The sequence below is a fragment of the Physeter macrocephalus genome, chromosome 8 (assembly GCF_002837175.3).
Source record: "Physeter macrocephalus isolate SW-GA chromosome 8, ASM283717v5, whole genome shotgun sequence".
NCBI lineage: Eukaryota > Metazoa > Chordata > Mammalia > Artiodactyla > Physeteridae > Physeter > Physeter macrocephalus.
The window spans coordinates 128,154,567-128,172,920 of NC_041221.1; the positions used below are offsets into that span (position 1 = coordinate 128,154,567).

The 18,354-nt window shown below is 37.2% G+C and overlaps 1 protein-coding gene across 4 annotated transcripts in view; it reads right to left on the reverse strand.

Moving 5' to 3' along the window:
• Nucleotides 1-5,817: 5,817 nt before the first annotated feature.
• The window catches only part of FNIP1 (folliculin interacting protein 1), a 132,433-nt gene continuing 119,896 nt past the window's right edge, over nucleotides 5,818-18,354 (reverse strand). For all 4 annotated transcript variants that reach the window (XM_007107782.4, XM_028493203.2, XM_007107785.4 and 1 more), the window contains 2 exons: nucleotides 11,228-11,343; nucleotides 5,818-8,789 (listed from right to left, as the gene is read on the reverse strand). In XM_007107782.4, the coding sequence (XP_007107844.1) occupies nucleotides 8,711-8,789; nucleotides 11,228-11,343 (195 nt within the window). In that variant the 3' untranslated portion in view covers nucleotides 5,818-8,710. The remainder of the gene's footprint in view (nucleotides 8,790-11,227; nucleotides 11,344-18,354) is intronic.

The following is an 18,354-nucleotide window of genomic DNA, read 5'->3' on the forward strand; positions in this document are numbered from 1 at the left end:
GGGTGGGCAGCCACCGTGCCTGCATCCAGCTCAAGAGTTATGCTGGTTCACGAAGTCAGTCTAGACTACGTTCACGTAACCAATGCCCAGGACAGCCTTCCCTCCTCCCAATCCCTTCTCAGGCAGCGGGCCTTAGGGTTGCCTGGCTCAGGAGTGACCGCTCTCTCACTACACTTTACATACTAGTCTGTTTCCCAACAGGCCGAATAAGGCAAATTAACATTTACTAGTCCCTTGGTAAGAAAAACATTTCGATGACTCTCTGCGGCAGCCACACACCTGCAGAGGCTGTTTCTGCCTTAAGGTTAGTGACAGAATTCCAGAATCCATCGTTCTAAACAGTCCTATGTCAGCGTACAGATAAGCCGTACAGGTTACACAGTTCCTTACTTTGGAGCCTCATAAGCATGCCCTTTCCACTGAATACATCTTAGTATTTCTTACAGCAATTGACGTGGTTCACTAAACTCGGAAGCGATTTAAGATTATGACGTTATTCACATTTTTAATGACATGGTAATAAGAAAATTATATTTTAGAGTAACAAAAGGGAAAGGAGAGTTCAGGCTGCAACATTCACCGTTTCAGGGACCTAGTAATGATGGTGGTTGTTAATAAGGGTTTTGTTTTCCGTTGGTCATTCACCTTGCCCAAACTTTTAAGTTTACAAAATAATATTAGCACATTTCGTTTTTAAGTATAGGACAAAAACCTCACCAGGGAAGTTATGACTCAGCCACTCTGGAAAGAAATTTTCAGTTGAAAGCAATTGTGACATTGTCATTTTCATCATTTTTTTGTGTATAAACAGATCCTCTCAAAAGTCTGCGTAAGATCACAAAGGTCATCCCTCCCATTTTTGAAGCATGTTTCCAAGGCCACATCAATATTTTGAAAAGAGGGAAAAGGCATTAAAGCATGATGACCACGAGCTTGGACTTTAGGGGCAAACATCTGTTTTTGTCTTTAATAGGCCATTTCTAGTTAAATGACTTAGTTATTTGATATTTCTGAACTTCAGTCTCAACGGTAAAATGGGAATAGTAAACGACCTATTGCTTTGGAATTTTCTTAAGATTACATGAGATAATTTATGTGAAGCATTTAGGATGTTGCCTGCACAATCCAGGCACTCTTTATTATTTCTATTACTTTACCTCTAGGAAGTGATTTCTCTAAAGCATACATTCAAATTTGAAGAATTGGATAGGTTTTTCCTTTACTGCTTTTTTTTTTCATTAGAACTATTAAGAAACACATTTAAGTATTCATGAAGATGTGGAGCAACAGGAACTCTCACAAACTGCCAGTTAAGTGTCTATTGGGAAACCAGTTAGAAAAAAAGAAGTATCTAGTAAAGCTGAAACTTAACATACCTTTTGACAGCAAGCCCACTCCTTTACATATGTCCTAAAGGATACCCAGAAAAGATGAAAAAAATGGTCACTGTTCAAATTAGCAAAAAATTGGAAATAACCCAATTGTCCATCAACTATAGAATGGGTAAATTGCTGTATATTCATTCAGTGAAATACCACCTACATAGGACATGAATGAATCTCCAACATAATGTTGATAGAAAAAAAGCAAAACAAAATATGGGGTATAATTACACAAAGTTCAAACAAGCAAAACTAAAGTATATCACTTAGGGATGCATACACAAAACTATTAAAAGAGAGCAAGGAAATGTTCACGAAAATCAGGTTGGAATTGACAAAAATGAGAAGGGAGTGTATTATGATCAGGATAGGGCACATGGAGGAGGGGTGGAGATCCTGAATTACTGAAAATGATTTACTTCTTGACCTAAGTGATGGTTACATTAGTGTACCTTAATTTTATATAATACTTGACAAGAAAAAATTAAGTCTATAAAAGTAACTTATTAATATAGACCTTATAAGACAGCAACAGTAAAAACAGTATATTAATATCCACAGTAACTATACACATCTAAATTTAAGCATATTTTCAAAATCTATCTTGTCCTTTACTATCCTGTATTGTGCTTTGGTATGCTGAAAAAAGTGAGGAGACAGAGCTCTAATAGCTATTTTCAGAGAAAAGCCAACCTCTACGATAGGATTCACCAACATTAACATATATCTGAAACAAAAAATGGTTCTGAATGCAAGTAATTCACTAAATTATAGGAAAACAAAAAGATGGTTAAGTCTTTAAAAAAAAAAGGAGCTTAACTACTTACCCTACCTTAATTTTTGTCATTATACTTACCACAACCTGACAGCATAATATCTTTGTCTATCTCCTCCACCAGCAGGAAATATGTAAACTTCATGAGAAAGTTTGTGTTATTTACTGACTTATCCCTGGCACCCAGACCCGTGCCCAGCACATAACAGGTGCTCAATCAATATTTGCTAAATGAACAAATTGATCTATCTAAGGACTAAGTGATTAAGAGGGGATTTTGCTGTTAAAAAGATAGACACTTGATTGCTTTCCAATGGCAAAGAAAGATATCTGGCTAGACAACTATTCTATTATGCAAAACTGAATATTCATTAGGCACACACAATCATATGGCCATCTCTGCAGAACAACAGCAAACCACCAAAAGACTGAAGTTAAGAGCACTGGTTTTAATAGCACCTGGAATGGAGTAAGGAATTCAGATTTGGGGTATGCTGGGAAACTGAATCACTACTAGTTGAAAACTAAGAGCACTTGCTGGCCCAAATCCAGGTTTCTATCACTGAATAAGAATCTTTGAGGGTGGGGCCTAGGAATTAATACTTTCCAAACACTATCTAGGTGTTCCTAATATGCAACCAGGTTTGAAAACTACTTTAAACTTACTCAGGTTTTGGATTAGTCTGACCCATCTTAATTCCAACACAGTGAAGGGTATTGACTTGTGAGTGATGAAGCAAATGCATGACACAAAAGTGGCATCACAAGTTTCTTGAGGAAATAATATCTTCTTTATATTTACACAACAACACTTCAACAATGTTATTTCCTTTGAGACAATTTAGGTAACACTGCTTTTATCAATAATTTTACTTTGAGTGTTGAGGTGAATATAAAGACATGTTTTGGGACTGTCCTTGTTACAATGGTCACTTGGAAAGGAAGGAATCTCCAGCCTCTTCAAGTTAATACTCTCCTTAAATACAGTTATACCTAGGGGAGGTCTAATCAGATAGTGCTAACCTGGGCAGAGAGCTGTCTGAAACCTGATGAAGGGATAGGTCTAGGCTCATACTTTTATGAAAAGGAGAATCCCTTTTAAAGGAAACGTTATAAGGGGACCAAATCCTGGGGTATTGGCAACAAAGAAGCCCCTGACCCGAGCATATGCTTTAAGACCAGAAGTTCTCCTGAAAAAATAATGGGTGGAAATTCCATCCATTTAAAAATCTCTTTCTGGGCTTCCCTGGTGGCGCAGTGGTTGCGCGTCCGCCTGCCGATGCAGGGGAACCGGGTTCGCGCCCCGGTATGGGAGGATCCCACATGCCGCGGAGCGGCTGGGCCCGTGAGCCATGGCCGCTGAGCCTGCGCGTCCGGAGCCTGTGCTCCGCAACGGGAGAGGCCACAACAGAGGAAGGACCGCATACCACAAAAAAAAATTAAAAAAAAAAAATCTCTTTCTAAAAATTTCTTTTACAAATTTAAAAGAAAATTCTTTAAAACTCTCTTTTGGATTGCCTGTATTTTCTTTTCTTTAGGAAAGTTTCAAATCTTAACTCTACAGCAAACATGGCCAAGTCTACAGTCTGCACTATAAAGCAAGGACAGGAAGCATTACAGTCTCCAACTTCCCCCTTTTCTATCTGCCTAAGTCCTTCTCACTCAGAGTTACAATTCCCCAGCCCCCAGTGCACCTTCAGCTCATGTTTGGTCCCACTTGCCATCCCACCCCTACACCTCCTACAATGGCAAAGACAAACAAAGAAATCTCAGGTATCTTTACAACACATCTGTCACCACATCCTAGTTGGAAACATTCTGTTCTGAGACAGGAAAGACTATACGACCTCAGATTAAAGTCTCTGTATTTCAGTTTCTCATTAGCAGAATCTATGCTTCTCAGAAATGTTGCAAGATTTCTTTAAATTTTTATCAGAGAACAGCACATATAAACACAGGTAATTATAAACCTCTAAACTATCTGATAAATGCTTCCCAAATACTTGATACTTCCTTTCTGCTTTAAAACAGTGCACTTAGTCTCTTCAGTCAAATGTAAGAGTGATAAATGTAAAATAATATAAAAACAGGCACTGCAAAAAGCCCCTGGCCTAATCCTGCCTCCTGGCGTACCTGCCCAAATCAACCCAACCTGAGTAAGGCAGCTTCCCAACAGCCTACTCAGGGTTGAATCACTGCTGCAGAGCAGGCGCTAAGGACTGATGGAAGAGGTGACTTCCCTACAATGCAGATGAAGACGACAGACTTGCTCAGAGGGACATGCAAATCCGTGAACAGAACAGGATTAGAACCCAAACCAACAGACCAATTTATTGTTTAATTTTAAATTCAGGGGCTTCCTTGGTGGCGCAGTGGTTAAGAATCCGCCTGCCAATGCAGGGGACACGGGTTCAAGCCCTGGTCTGGGAAGATCCCACATGCCGCGGAGCAACTAAGCGCGTGCGCCACAACTACTGAGCCTGCACTCTAGACCCTGTGAGCCACAACTACTGAGCCCACGTGCTACAACTACTGAAGCCCACACACCTAGAGCCCGTGCTCCGCACAAGAGAAGCTACTTCTCATTGCCTTCTCAAGGCAATGAGAGGCCCGCGCACCTCAACAAAGAGTAGCCCCTACTTGCTGCAACTAGAGATAGCCCATGCGCAGCAAAGAAGACCCAATGCAGCCAAAAATAAATAAATAAAATAATAAAGTCAGTAGTAATTTTAATTAGATACAATGTTCTTGACAAGTTTACATGGCTTCCTCTAGTTTTAAATGACTGATATTCAGTTTGTTTTCACAAAAGCATTTAAAGAAAATTTCAATTTGTCATCGTGAAGATTAGGTCAAATGTAAGAATATACCATATTTTTTGGTTACTACCCTTTAACTCAAAAGAATATATGTTAAGACTTCCCTGGTGGCGCAATGGTTAAGAATCCGCCTGTCAATGCAGGGGACACGGGTTTGAGCCTTGGTCCGGGAAGATCCCACATGCTGCGGAGCAACTAAGCCCATGAACTGCAACTACTGAGCCTGCGCTCTAGAGCCTGCAAGCCACAACTACTGAGCCCACGTGCTGCGACTACTGAAGCCCTTGCGCTCTAGGGCCTGTGTGCCACAACTACTGAGCCCGCGTGCTGCAACTACTGAAGCCTGCGCCTAGAACCCATGCTCCACAACAAGAGAAGCCACCGTAATGAAAAGCCCTTGCACCGCAACGAAGAGTAGCCCCTCTCGCCGCAACTAGAGAAAGCCCATGCGCAGCAACAAAGACGCAACGCAGCCAAAAATTTAAAAAATAAAGAATAAATGTTAAATTTCCCCCAAAATAAAATAGATAGGAGCTGTACAGCAAAGGCTGGACAGATTACCTAGCAACCATAGCCCCCCAAAATTACTGAGCATTTGGAGTGTGCCAAGCATTGAGATAAATTCTTGACATTCATTATTTCACTTGACTCTCACAACAACCTCATAAAGTAGATTCTACTAAATTACCAATCCAGAAATTTAGGATTAGAGAAGGACATTATGAACAAGGTCACAAGCCTAGAAGTGTCACATTTGGAACAATCCAGGTGGGCCGGCACCAGAATCCATGTTACATATACCTTATTAAATGTGAAAGAAAGACCAACATCATCCATCAAATTGACATGTGTATTTATTGCACAAATATCCCCTAGAACTGGGAGGTTACTAAAATACAGGCGTACATTTGAGAAATGTATACAGAACAAGGAACAAGTATTTACATTTTACATCTCCCACCATCTAAATAACTTAAAGCATAACAATCTCATAAGACATCTACCAGAAGTAGGCATTATGTAAAATCTGTTTTTTTTTTAAAGTGATCATCCCCAGTGTATGCCAATTGCAACAAAATGAAATCTGTGCTAGTATGTTTATTGCACTTAACATTTTCAAACTCAAAATTAAGACATATTAATAAAAGCCAGGAATATTTAAAATCAAACCAATTAGTTTATATACAGGAAAAATTAGTTTTAAATCTATAATGTAAAAGATCCCTTTTTCACCTCCTGTTGCAACAAACAGGTTTTTTAAATGTGTAACATATATCTATCTGTACCATAAGAAGTTGAAAAAAATTATTCTAAACAGGCCAAAAATTCTTTTCACATTCATCATAATGATCACACTTTAAAGAAGTAGCAGCTCATTCCTTGGGCTTTGTGTAATGCAAGAATGACTATGACGAAGGAGAAGAAATTACAGAAGGATTGCAAATTATAAAACTCAGGAATCCTATAAGGATTGATGATTCTATAAGAAACTATAGGCCTTTTCCTTTCAAGCAAAGCTTAGTTTTAAGAATTACAGTAGCATGAGCCATCCATTTATTGAAGACTAGATTTCCTAAATGGTAATTTATTAGAGATTTCAAATAGATAGGACTGTGAATAGTTCAATGATTAATTTAAACAATGACACACATAAAAAAGACACTGTCTACCTGCTACATATCCTGAACTACAATTTAAAAAAAAAATGTACAGTGGCCACATATGACCTTTTCTATATTCTGAATTCTGCTAAAGAGACTGATTCATAAAATTCCAAACAACAGATGAGAGAAGAACTTCATTAATGAATAGACTAAAAAAATTAAGCTAACGAAAATATATCCATAAACACTCTTTGACAGCAAGTCATCCATGGAAGACTCTGGTACTAACTGGGACCAGCTGATAGGACACAGGGGCCAAAGCGATTGCAAGCACACCAATTTCAGGTTTACATTCCATTAAAATAACCATTTCTTCTTAGTCTAGCTGGAGATTAGAGTAAGACAAAATGTGACCCAATGCTATAAATTCAAGATCAAAGACTAAATAAACCACAGAAATCTTCCTTAATTATTGAAAACTTAAATAGCAAGAACAGATGCATTATAGACAAAATGTACCTAGAAACAGAATGAGCAAGTGGTTTTCTGTTTTAAGCTAATCAACTAATTATGATGAAAACAGTTCATGAAAGCAGAAACCAGCTTCACTTCTAGAATTAAAAGCATCTTAGACAAGATAAGTAAAAGAGAAACTATAATGTAGTATTTCAAGTAAACTGAGGTAGTAGAGCATAATGAAAACTTTATCTACCCATCTTTCTATTTACATTACTTACAAGAGTTTGGTTCCATATTAGCCTTTCTCACAAGCAACACTCTACAATATATACAAAAACAATAACAACTGAAAAGTTGAAATCTTTGAAAAAATTAGCTTTTGGAAGAGAGGAGCTATTAGAGAAAAAAAATTATCTTAAGAGTTAATGAGTTCTTTTAGTGTAAATTGAATATTATGAAGCAGTGAAACAAATATTCAGTTCCTATGGGTTCAAGAAGGGCTGATACCGGGAGCTTCTCTGGTGGCGCAGTGGTTGAGAGTCCGCCTGCCAATGCAGGGGACACGGGTTCGTGCCCCGGTCCGAGAAGATCCCACATGCCACGGAGCGGCTAGGCCCGTGAGCCATGGCTGCTGAGCCTGTGCTTCGCAACGGGAGAGGCCACGACAGTGAGAGGCCCGCGTACCGCAAAAAAAAAAAGAAGGGCTGATACCAAGGGCCTCGGCTACCTGAGCACTTTTAAAGAAAATAGTATTATTTCTGCCAATGCTTTGGTGCAATTTTTAATCCTAATTTTAATTTATTAAATTAAATGCAAATACGTAAATATTAACATTATAAGAATTAGCTTATACTTATAAACAAAACAAATGGTATAAAGTAGTATTCTTATTTTGGGAATCTATATTCCTTAGCCTTAAAAAAGGATTGGCTTTACTTATATTTTAGGGTGTGTGAAACAGAAAAATCACCAGAAAGTAATATTTCAACATTATATACAATTAATCCTAGTTGAAAATATATTTTTTAAAAAGGCATGTTTACCAATCTTGTATTTCTACCTCTGCTTTTTTAAAAAATAGATACATATGTACACTTGGGTGGATTAACATAACACACATTTATACGCTTTATTCTGAGTTTATTCTAATTAACAAGCTGTTTAAAATACTTTGAGAAATACCCAGAAATTAGCTATTTTGAATTGAAAAACAAAAAAACACAAATAAAGTTTCATAGATCTCTGTACCTTAGAAATAAAGAATTAAAACTAATGAAATGACTCTTTCTGAGCCATTTAATCATGAGATATCCATTCCTCCTACTTATGGGTTGTGGCAAGACTGTAGTGATCATAATGAAATTCCTCAATGTTATTCATTTTGTAGAAATGTCGAAGTTACACTTTGGCTTCTTCAAATGCTTTCCCCCCAAATGCTGTTTTTAGTTTCACTTGGTTAAAAACATGCCACCATCCAGAAGTCCAATCAAAATGAAAAAGCCATCCAGTGATGACACAATATGCACTGCAATGCAGAATACCCACCCAGGTGACTGACTCATTCAGATGAAGGTCTGACAGAGAAAAAAAATTGCCATAAATGCATGTTGTGACTGCTTCCTTGGTTTCTACGTAACTTTCCACCAAAGTTAATTTCCAACAGTCTTTCTGTTAAAGTAGTATCTGAGCAACATATGGAGAGTGAGTGCTTGCTACAGCAGCCAGAAGAGGAAGATCACTGGATTCAATCCTGAAATTAAATAAAAAAATCTCAGTTCAGGTTTACTCCTACAGGCAATGACTGCTATCTATAAAGTCACTATACACCTCCACTCAAGGAGCTTGGCCACCCTGGCCAAAAGGAAAAGGGTAAGCGAACTGAAGATAATGAAAATTAGAAATTTTTCAATAAGTAAAAACTATAACTAAAGATTTTTAAAAAAGAAAGCCTCTGAAACCCAACAGTAACAAAGTCATGAATGCAGGAAACCATCTCACTGATCTGCTGATGGACCATGCATCGGGGCAAGGGATAATGTCTAAGAAATACTATATAGGGACTTCACTGGTGGCACAGTGGTTAAGAAGCCACCTGCCAATGCAGGGGACACAGGTTCGAGCCGTGGTCCGGGAAGATCCCACATACTGCGGAGAAACTAAGCCCGTGCGCCACAACTACTGAGCCCACGTGACACAACTACTGAAGCCTGCGTGCCTAGAGCCCATGCTCCGCAACAAAGAGAAGCCACCATAATGAGAAGCCTGCTCACCACAACGAAGAGTAGCCCCTGCTTGCTGAAACTAGAGAAAGCCCGTGCCCAGCAACGAAGACCCAACGCAGCCATAAATAAATAAATTTATTTAAAAAAAAAAAGAAATATTATTTAGTACAATAACAGAATAATAGTGTGCAGCCATATTGTTTTGGATACAAATGTTTCTATAATAAGATTTACTGGGAAGACATAATGGAAGCCTCTTAAAAATACAACCTACCACAAATAACTTATAGGAAAAGAAAAATGGCCAATAAATATCAAAATAAGTTATGCAGACACACTCCTGGTTAGAGAATAAATCTGAATAAAATCAGATTTCATTTCCCAGCTAGTAGCTTGGCAAAGATTAAAAAGTTTGGTAATAAATAGCAGTAAGAAGAGTGTGCTTCCCACTGTTCGTGAAAACTTATTCTGGTACTTTCTGGATAGCATTTACTATTACTGTCAAAATATCAACAATTTAATCGCATATGCCCTTTAATTCAAAAATTCTACATCAAAGAATTTATCCTATAAACCTCAAAGGTTTATATTTATTCCAGCATTGATTTGTAACAGCAAAAAACTGAAAATAAATTCCACCATAAAATGGAATGCAATACAGCCATTAAAAATGATATAGATCACTATGTGTGGTATGTGCTTAAATGAACAAACATTCAAGATACATTAAAAGGCAAGCTGCACAAAGATATATAGAGTACAAACTAATTTATATTTTTAACCCTACACATTTAAAAATTCTGCAAGAAGAAACAATCCATTAACTGTGTTTGATTGAGGACTGGAAGTTGAGGAAAAGACGATACAACTTACTTTTCACTTTATGCCAAAATGCACTAAAACTTTCATTATATGTACATTACTTTAAAAATTAGTTTAAATTTTCTAAAAATAAAGGCATTACATGCAGAGAATCATCTATTTCCAATCTGGATAATAAGCAATAACATTAATGAAAGAATTTAATTTGGTGTCAGACATACAGTAGCAACTCGATGTTGGCTCTTTCTCCCCTCATAAAAGCTGAAATCAGACAAAAGTTCTAGCTTGTTTAAATTTATTCAACCAGCATTTCAAGAAATAATTTTCACACACACACACACAAAGTGGACATAGAACATAGGGAAAGTGACCACAGAACATAATGAAAGGGGCTATACTATGCCTCTCGCCAATTTCCTCCTTGTCCTTCAGTTAGCATTTTAGATAACTATTTTCTTCCCAGGAATAACTTCAGAGTATAAAGACATAATATATAGATAATGGGGAAGGAGTGATAATATGTAGATAATATACCATCATCCATAGAGTGCCATTACTTCAATCAGATCATTTGGATGGCTCGGCAGATGCTGGGAATGATGAGTTTACAACATATTTAATAAATAAAAATGAATACTTATTTTTTTCTAATGCAAAAATTTAGACTTTAATTCATTTTTATTCGACTATATTCTCAACCTACTGTACTTGCACAAGGGACAGTGCATTTCAAATCAGTGTAGGACAGGGTTCTGCTTTTATATTGTACACAACAGGGGTCCCCAACCCACAGGCCATGGACTGGTACTAGTCTGTGGCCTGTTAGGAACCAGGCCACACAGCAGGAGGTGAGCGGCGGGCAAGCGAGCAAAGCTTCATCAGCCGCTCCCCATCACTCGCATTACTGCCTAAGCCATCCCCCACACCCCGCTGGTGGAAAAACTGTCTTCCACGAAACCAGTCCCTGGTGCCAAAAAGGTTGGGGACCGCTGGTATAGAACAACCCAGGTGATAGCAGTATATATACAGCTTCTAACAAGACAAAAAACTTAAAAAGAAGAAAGGCAATTCTGAGGAATATTCCTTGCCTAAATAAACACAGTGCAATGAGAAAGCAAAGCCGGAAAAGGAATCAGGAACATACCCTAAAACCACTCCCAGCTCCTTGACGTGAACACGCATCTGCCCCCTCAGGTACTCAGACAGCATTTTGCTCTTGAAGTATAGCTCCTGTAACCGGTCTTCAAGATGCATTACACACTGCAGTTAGGAGGGAAACAAGAATCAAGTCAGAAAATGTACAACTCTTAAGTAATGCAAATTCCAAAGCATCATGTTTTAACAATTCTATTTAGTTATTCCAACATAAACTAAAATTTGGAGCACATTTTTATTTTTTGAATTTTATTTTATTTACTTTTTATACAGCAGGTTCTTATTAGTTATCCATTTTATACATATTAGTGTATATATGTCAGTCCCAGTCTCCCAATACATCCCACCACCCCCACCGCTGTATCAATTTACATTCCCACCAACAGTGCCAGAGGGTTCCCTTTTCTCCACACCCTCTCGAGCATTTGTTGTTTGTAGATTTTCTGATGATGCCCATTCTAACTGGTGTGAGGTGATACCTCATTGTAGTTTTGATTTGCATTTCTCTAATAATTAGTGATGTTCAGCAGCTTTTCATGTGCCTCTTGGCCTTCTTTGGAGAAATGTCTATTTAGGTCTTCTGCCCATTTTTGAATTGGGTTGTTTGTTTTTCTAATGCTGAGCTGCATGAGCAGTTTATATATTTTGGAGATTAATCCTTTGTCCGTCGATTCATCTGCAAATATTTTCTCCCATTCTGAGGGTTGTCTTTTCATCGTTTGTAGTTTCCTTTGCTGTGGAAAAGCTTTTAAGCTTAATTAAGTCCCATATGTTTATTTTTGTTTTCATTTCCTACTCTAGGAAGTGGGTCAAAAAAGATCTTGCTGTGGTTTATGTCAAAGAGTGTTCTTCCTATGTTTTCCTGTAAGAGTTTTATAGTGTGCGGTTTTACATTTAGGTCTCAAATCCATTTTGAGTTTATTTTTGTGTATGGTTTTAGGGAGTGTTCTAATTTCATTCTTTTACATGTAGCTGTCCAGTTCTCCCAGCACCACTAACTGAAGAGACTGTCTTTTCTCCATTGTACATCCTTGCCTCCTTTGTCATAGATTAGTTAACCATAGGTGTGTGGGTTTATCTCTGGACTTTCTATCCTGTTCCTTGGATCAATATTTCTGTTTTTGTGCCAGTACCATACTGTCTTGATTACTGTAGCTTTGTAGTATAGTCTGAAGTCCAGAAGCCTGATTCCCCCAGCTCTGTTTTTTTCCCTCAAGACTGCTTCGGCTATTCGGGGTCTTTTGTGTCTCCATACAAATTTTAAGATTTTTTGTTTTAGTTCTATAAGAAATGCCATTGGTAACTTGATAGGGATTGCACTAAATCTGTAGATTGCTTTGGGTAGTACAGTCATTTCCACAATATTGATTCTTCCAGTCCAAGAACATGGTATATATCTCCATCTGTTTGTATCATCTTTAATTTCTCTCATCAGTGTCTTATAGTTTTCTGCATACAAGTCTTTTGTCTCTGTAGGTAGGTTTATTCCTAGGTATTTTATTCTTTTTGTTGCAATGGTAAATGGGAGTGTTTCCTTACTTTCTCTTTCAGATTTTTCATCACTAGTGTATAAAATGCAAGAGATTTCTGTGCATTAATTTTGTATCCTGCAACTTTACCAAATTCATTGATTAGCTCTAGTAGTTTTCTGGTGGCATCTTTAGGATTCTTTATATACAGTATGTCATCTGCAGTGAGAGTTTTCCTTCTTCTTTTCCAATTTGTATTCCTTTTATTTCTTTTTCTTCTCTGATTGCCATGGCTAGGACTTCCAAAACTATGTTGAAAAACAGTGGTGAGAGTGGACATCCTTGTCTTATTCCTGATCTTAGAGGAAATCTTTCAGTTTTTCACCATTGAGAATGATGTTTGCTGTGGGTTAGTCGTATATGGCCTTTATTATGTTGAGGTAGGTTCCCTCTATGCTCACTTTCTGGAGAGTTTTTGTAATAAATGGGTGTTGAATTTTGTCAAAAAGTTTTTCTGCATCTACTGAGATGATCATATGGTATGATCATATGGTTTGATCATATTCTTCAATTTGTTAATATGGTGTATCACACTGATTGATTTGCATATATTGGAGAATCATTACATTCCTGGGATAAATCCCACTTCCTCATGGTATATGATCCTTTTAATGTGTTGTTGGATTCTGTTTGCTAGTATTTTGTTGAGGATTTTTGCATCTATATTCATCAGTGATATTGGTCTGTAATTTTTTTTTGTAGTATCTTTGTCTGGTTTTGGTGTCAGGGTGATGGTGGCCTCACAGAATGAGTTTGGGAGTGTTCCTTCCTCCACAATTTTTTGGAAGAGTTTGAGAAGGATGGGTTTTAGCTTTTCTCCAAATGTTTGATAGAATTCACCTGTGAAGCCATCTGGTGCTGGACTTTTGTTTCTTAGAAGATTTTTAATCATAGTTTCAACTTCATTACTTGTGATTGGTCTGTTCATATTTTCTATTTCTTCCTGGTTCAGTCTTGGTAAGTTACACCTTTCTAAGAATTTGTCCATTTCTTCCAGGTTGTCCATTTTATTGGCATAGAGTTGCTTGTAGTAGTCTCTTAGGATGCTTTGTATTTCTGCGGTGTCTGTTGTAACTTCTCCTTTTTCATTTCTAACTTTGATTTGAGTCCTCTCCCTCTTTTTCTTGATGAGTATAGCTAATGGTTTATCAATTTTGTTTATGTTCTCAAAGAACCAGCTTTTAGTTTTATTGATCTTTGCTGCATCCCATAGGTTGTGGATCATTGTGTTTTCATTGTCATTTGTCTCTAGGTATTTTTTGATTTCCTCTTTGATTTCTTCAGTGAGCCCTTGGTTATGTAGTAATGTATTGTTTAGCCTTCAAATGTCTATGATTTTTACGTTTTTTTCCCTGTAACTGATTTCTAATCTCATAGCATTGTGGTCAGAAAAGATGCTTGATATTATTTCAATTTTCTTAAATTTACTGAGGCTTGATTTGTAACCCAAGATGTGATCTATCCTGGAGAATGTTCCGTGCACACTTGAGAAGAAAATTATTCTGTTGTTTCTGGATGGAATGTCCTATAAATATCAATTAAATCTATCTGGTCTATTGTGTCATTTACAGCTCGTGTTTCCTTATTAATTTTCTGTTTGGATGAGCTGTCCATTGGTGTGAGGTGTTAAAGTCCCCCATTATTACTGTGTTACTGTCAATTTCCTCTTTTAGAGCTGTTAGCAGTTGCCTTATGTATTGAGGTGCTCCTATGTTGGGTGCATATATATTTATAATTGTTATATCTTCTTCCTGGATTGATCCCTTGATCATTATGTAGTGCCCTTCCTATCTCTTGTAACATTCTTTAATGTCTATTTTATCTGATATAAGTATTGCTATTCAAGCTTTCTTTTGATTTCCATATGCATGGAATATCTTTTTCCATTCCCTCACTTTCAGTCTGTATGTGTCCCTAGGTCTCAAGTGGGTCCCTGTAGACAGCATATGTATGGGTCTTGTTTTTGTATCCATGCAGTGAGTCTGTGTCTTTTGGTTGGAGAATTTAATCCATTCACGTTTAAGGTAATTATTGATATGTATGTTCCTATGACCATTTTCTTAATTGTTTTGGGTTTGTTTTTGTAGATCGTTTTCTTCTCTTGTGTTTCCCACTTAGAGAAGTTCTTTTAGCAGTTGTTGTGGAGCTGGTTTTGTGGTGCTGAATTCTCTTAGCTTTTGCTTGTCTGTAAAGCTTTTGATTTCTCCATCGAATCTGAATGAGATCCTTGCTGGTTAGAGTAATCTTGGTTGTAGGTTCTTCCCTTTCATCACTTTAAACATGTCATGCCACTCCCTTCTGGCTTGTAGAGTTTCTGCTGAGAAATCAGCTCTTAACCTTATGGGAGACCCCTTGTATGTTATTTGTCTTTTTTCCCTTGCTGCTTTCAATAATTTTTCTTTGCCTTTTAATTTTTCCCAATTTCATTACTATGTGTCTCGGCGTGTTTCTCCTTGAGTTTATCCTGTGTGGAACTCTCTGCGCTTCCTGGACTTGGGTGGCTATTTCCTTTCCCATGTTAGGGAAGTTTTCAACTATAATCTCTTCAAATATTTTCTTGGGTCCTTTCTCTCTCTCTTCTCCTTCTGGGACCCCTATAATGCGAATGTTTTTGTGTCTAATGTTGTCCCAGAGGTCTCTTAGGCTGTCTTCTTTTCTTTTCATTCTTTTCTCTTTATTCTGTTCTGCAGCAGTGAATTCCACCATTCTGTCTTCCAGGTCACTCATCAGTGCTTCTGCCTCAGTTATTCTGCTATTAATTCCTTGTAGTGTATTTTTCATTTCAGTTATTGTATTGTTCATCTCTTTGTTTGTTCTTTAATTCTTCTAGGTCTTTTTTAAACATTTCTTGCATCTTCTAAATCTTTGCCTCCAGTCTTTTTCCGAGGTCCTGGATCATCTTCACTATCATTATTCTGAATTCTTTTTCTGGAAGGTGGTCTATCTCCACTTCATTTAGTTGTTTTCCTGGGGTTTATCTTGTTCCTTCATCTGGTACATAGCCCTCTGAATTTTCATCTTGTCTATCTTTCTGTGAATGTGGTTTCTGTTCCACAGGCTGCAGGACTGTACTTCTTCTTGCTTCTGCTGTCTGCCCTCTGGAGCACATTTTTAAAGCATGCAATTTTAGCTAAAGGAGTGTAAACCTTCTCTAGCTCATATCAAAAATTTAGAGTCTACAGTTATTTTTTTACCGTGGTAAATTACACATAATATAAAAGTTACCATTTTACATATAAAAGTTACCATTTTAAACACTTAAGTGTTCAACTGAGAGGCATTAAGTACATTCAAAATGTTGTGCAAGTATCACCCCTACCCATATGCAGCATTTTAAAAAATATGTTTTTATTCCAAATTTGATAAATAAAACACTCAAATTAATACATTAAAAATGTATTTAAATTAGAAAGGCTGCATTCTCCTGTGAAGAGCAAAAGAAAAAAACTTTGCAACAGCTCACAGAGAATGCTCTATAGGCCTTACTAGAAATGTTTCTAAGCTGGAATATTAAAAACTAAAACATATACATTTTGTTTATTGTCAATTAACTTGCTCAATTCACTAAAATAGGTGATTTTTCATGTAAATGGATGATATATATGTATGAGGAAAAAGCATGAGGTGCAGGTGCTAAAACACTAAATTCTTGCAGAGTATTTCTTCCCAATGAAAACCAGCTGCTGTTAAAGCTTCTAAGAAAAACACATTTTCTTTTTCTTCAGAAAAAACAATTGAAAGTATTTCTTGGCATACATTGCTTTGTGGTGTATATTTTGTGGTATAATGCTCATGTAGGCTGAAAATAAGTGAAAAAAGATCTATAAAATATGTTTATAATAAAATCCATCCATATATATATATATACACATACACACACATACAATTTACCACACTACCCATTTTTAGGTATACAATTCAATGGCATTTAAGTACATTCGCAATGTTGTGCACCATCATCACTATCCACTTCCAGAACTTTTTTTCATTTTCCCAAATAGAAACTCTGTACCCAGTATACAGTAACCCTTCATGCCCTCCTTCCCACCACCACTTGTAACCTCTATCTACTTTCTGTTTCTATGAATATGCCTATTCTAGATACCTAATGTAAGTAGGACCACACAATATGTCCTTTTGTATTTTGCTTATTTCATTTACTGTAACGTTCCATCCATGTTGTATCATGTATCAGAATTTCATTCCTCTAGGTCATCACAAAGCACCGAGCTGATCTCCTTGTGCTATGCAGCAGCTTTCCACTAGCCATCCATTTTACATTTGGTAGTGTATATATGTCAGTGCTACTCTCTCACTTCATCCCAGCTTCCCCTTCCCCCATGCCCCCATGCCCTCAAGTCCGTTCCCTATGTCTGCGTCTTTATTCCTGCCCTGCCACTAGGTTCACTGGTACTGCTTTTTAAAATTCCATATATATGTATTAGCATACGGTATTTGTTGTTCTCTTTCTGACGGGATATGGGGATATATGTATACATATAGCTGATTCACTTTGTTGTACAACAGAAACTAACACAACATTGTAAAGCATTTATACTCCAATAAAAATGTGAAGAAAAATAAAATAAAATAAAACTAAGACCCGCCAGGGACAGACCTGGTAATATGTATATTTAAAAAAAAAATTTCATACCTCTTTATGGCTGAAGTATTCCATTCTATGTATTACACGTCATTTGTTGATGGACAAGAGTTGTTTCCAATTTTGTCTACTGCAAGTTAATACTGCTGTGAACATTACCATACAATTGTCCCAGTCCCTGCTTTCAGTTATTTTGATTATAAACCTAGAAGAAGACTTGCTGGACCACATGACAATGCAATGTTAAACTTTTTGAGGAACTGCCAAGCTGTTTTCCACAGCAGCTGCACCATTTTAGATTCCCACCAGCAACGCACAAGGGTTCCAATTTCTCCACATCCAATACTTGTTATTTTCAGGGTTTGCTTGATCAAACCCATCCTTATCGGTGTGAAGTGGTATCTCACTGTGGTTTTGATTTGCATTTGCCTAATGACTAATGGATGTTGAACATTCTCTCATGTGCTTATTGACTATTTGTATATCTTCTTAAGAGAAATGTCTACTCAGGTCCTCTGGCTATTTTTTGAGTTGTTTCTTTTTTTTTTTAACATCTTTATTGGAGTATAATTGCTTTACAATGTTATGTTAGTTTCTGCTTTATAACAAAGTGAATCAGCTATACATATACATATATCCCCATATCTCCTCCCTCTTGTGTCTCCCTCCCACCCTCCCTATCCCACCCCTCTAGGTGGTCACAAAGCACCGAGCTGATCTCTCTGTGCTATGCAGCTGCTCTCACAAGCTATCTATTTTACATTTGGTAGTATATATAAGTCCATGCCACTCTCTCACTTCATCCCACTTACCCTTCCCCCTCTCCGTGTCCTCAAGTCCATTCTCTAGTAGGTCTGTGTCTTTATTCCTGTCCTACCCCTAGGTTCTTTATAACCTTTTTTTTTTTTTAGATTCCATATGTATGTGTTAGCATAGGGTATTTGTTTTTCTCTTTCTGACTTACTTCACTCTGTATGACAGACT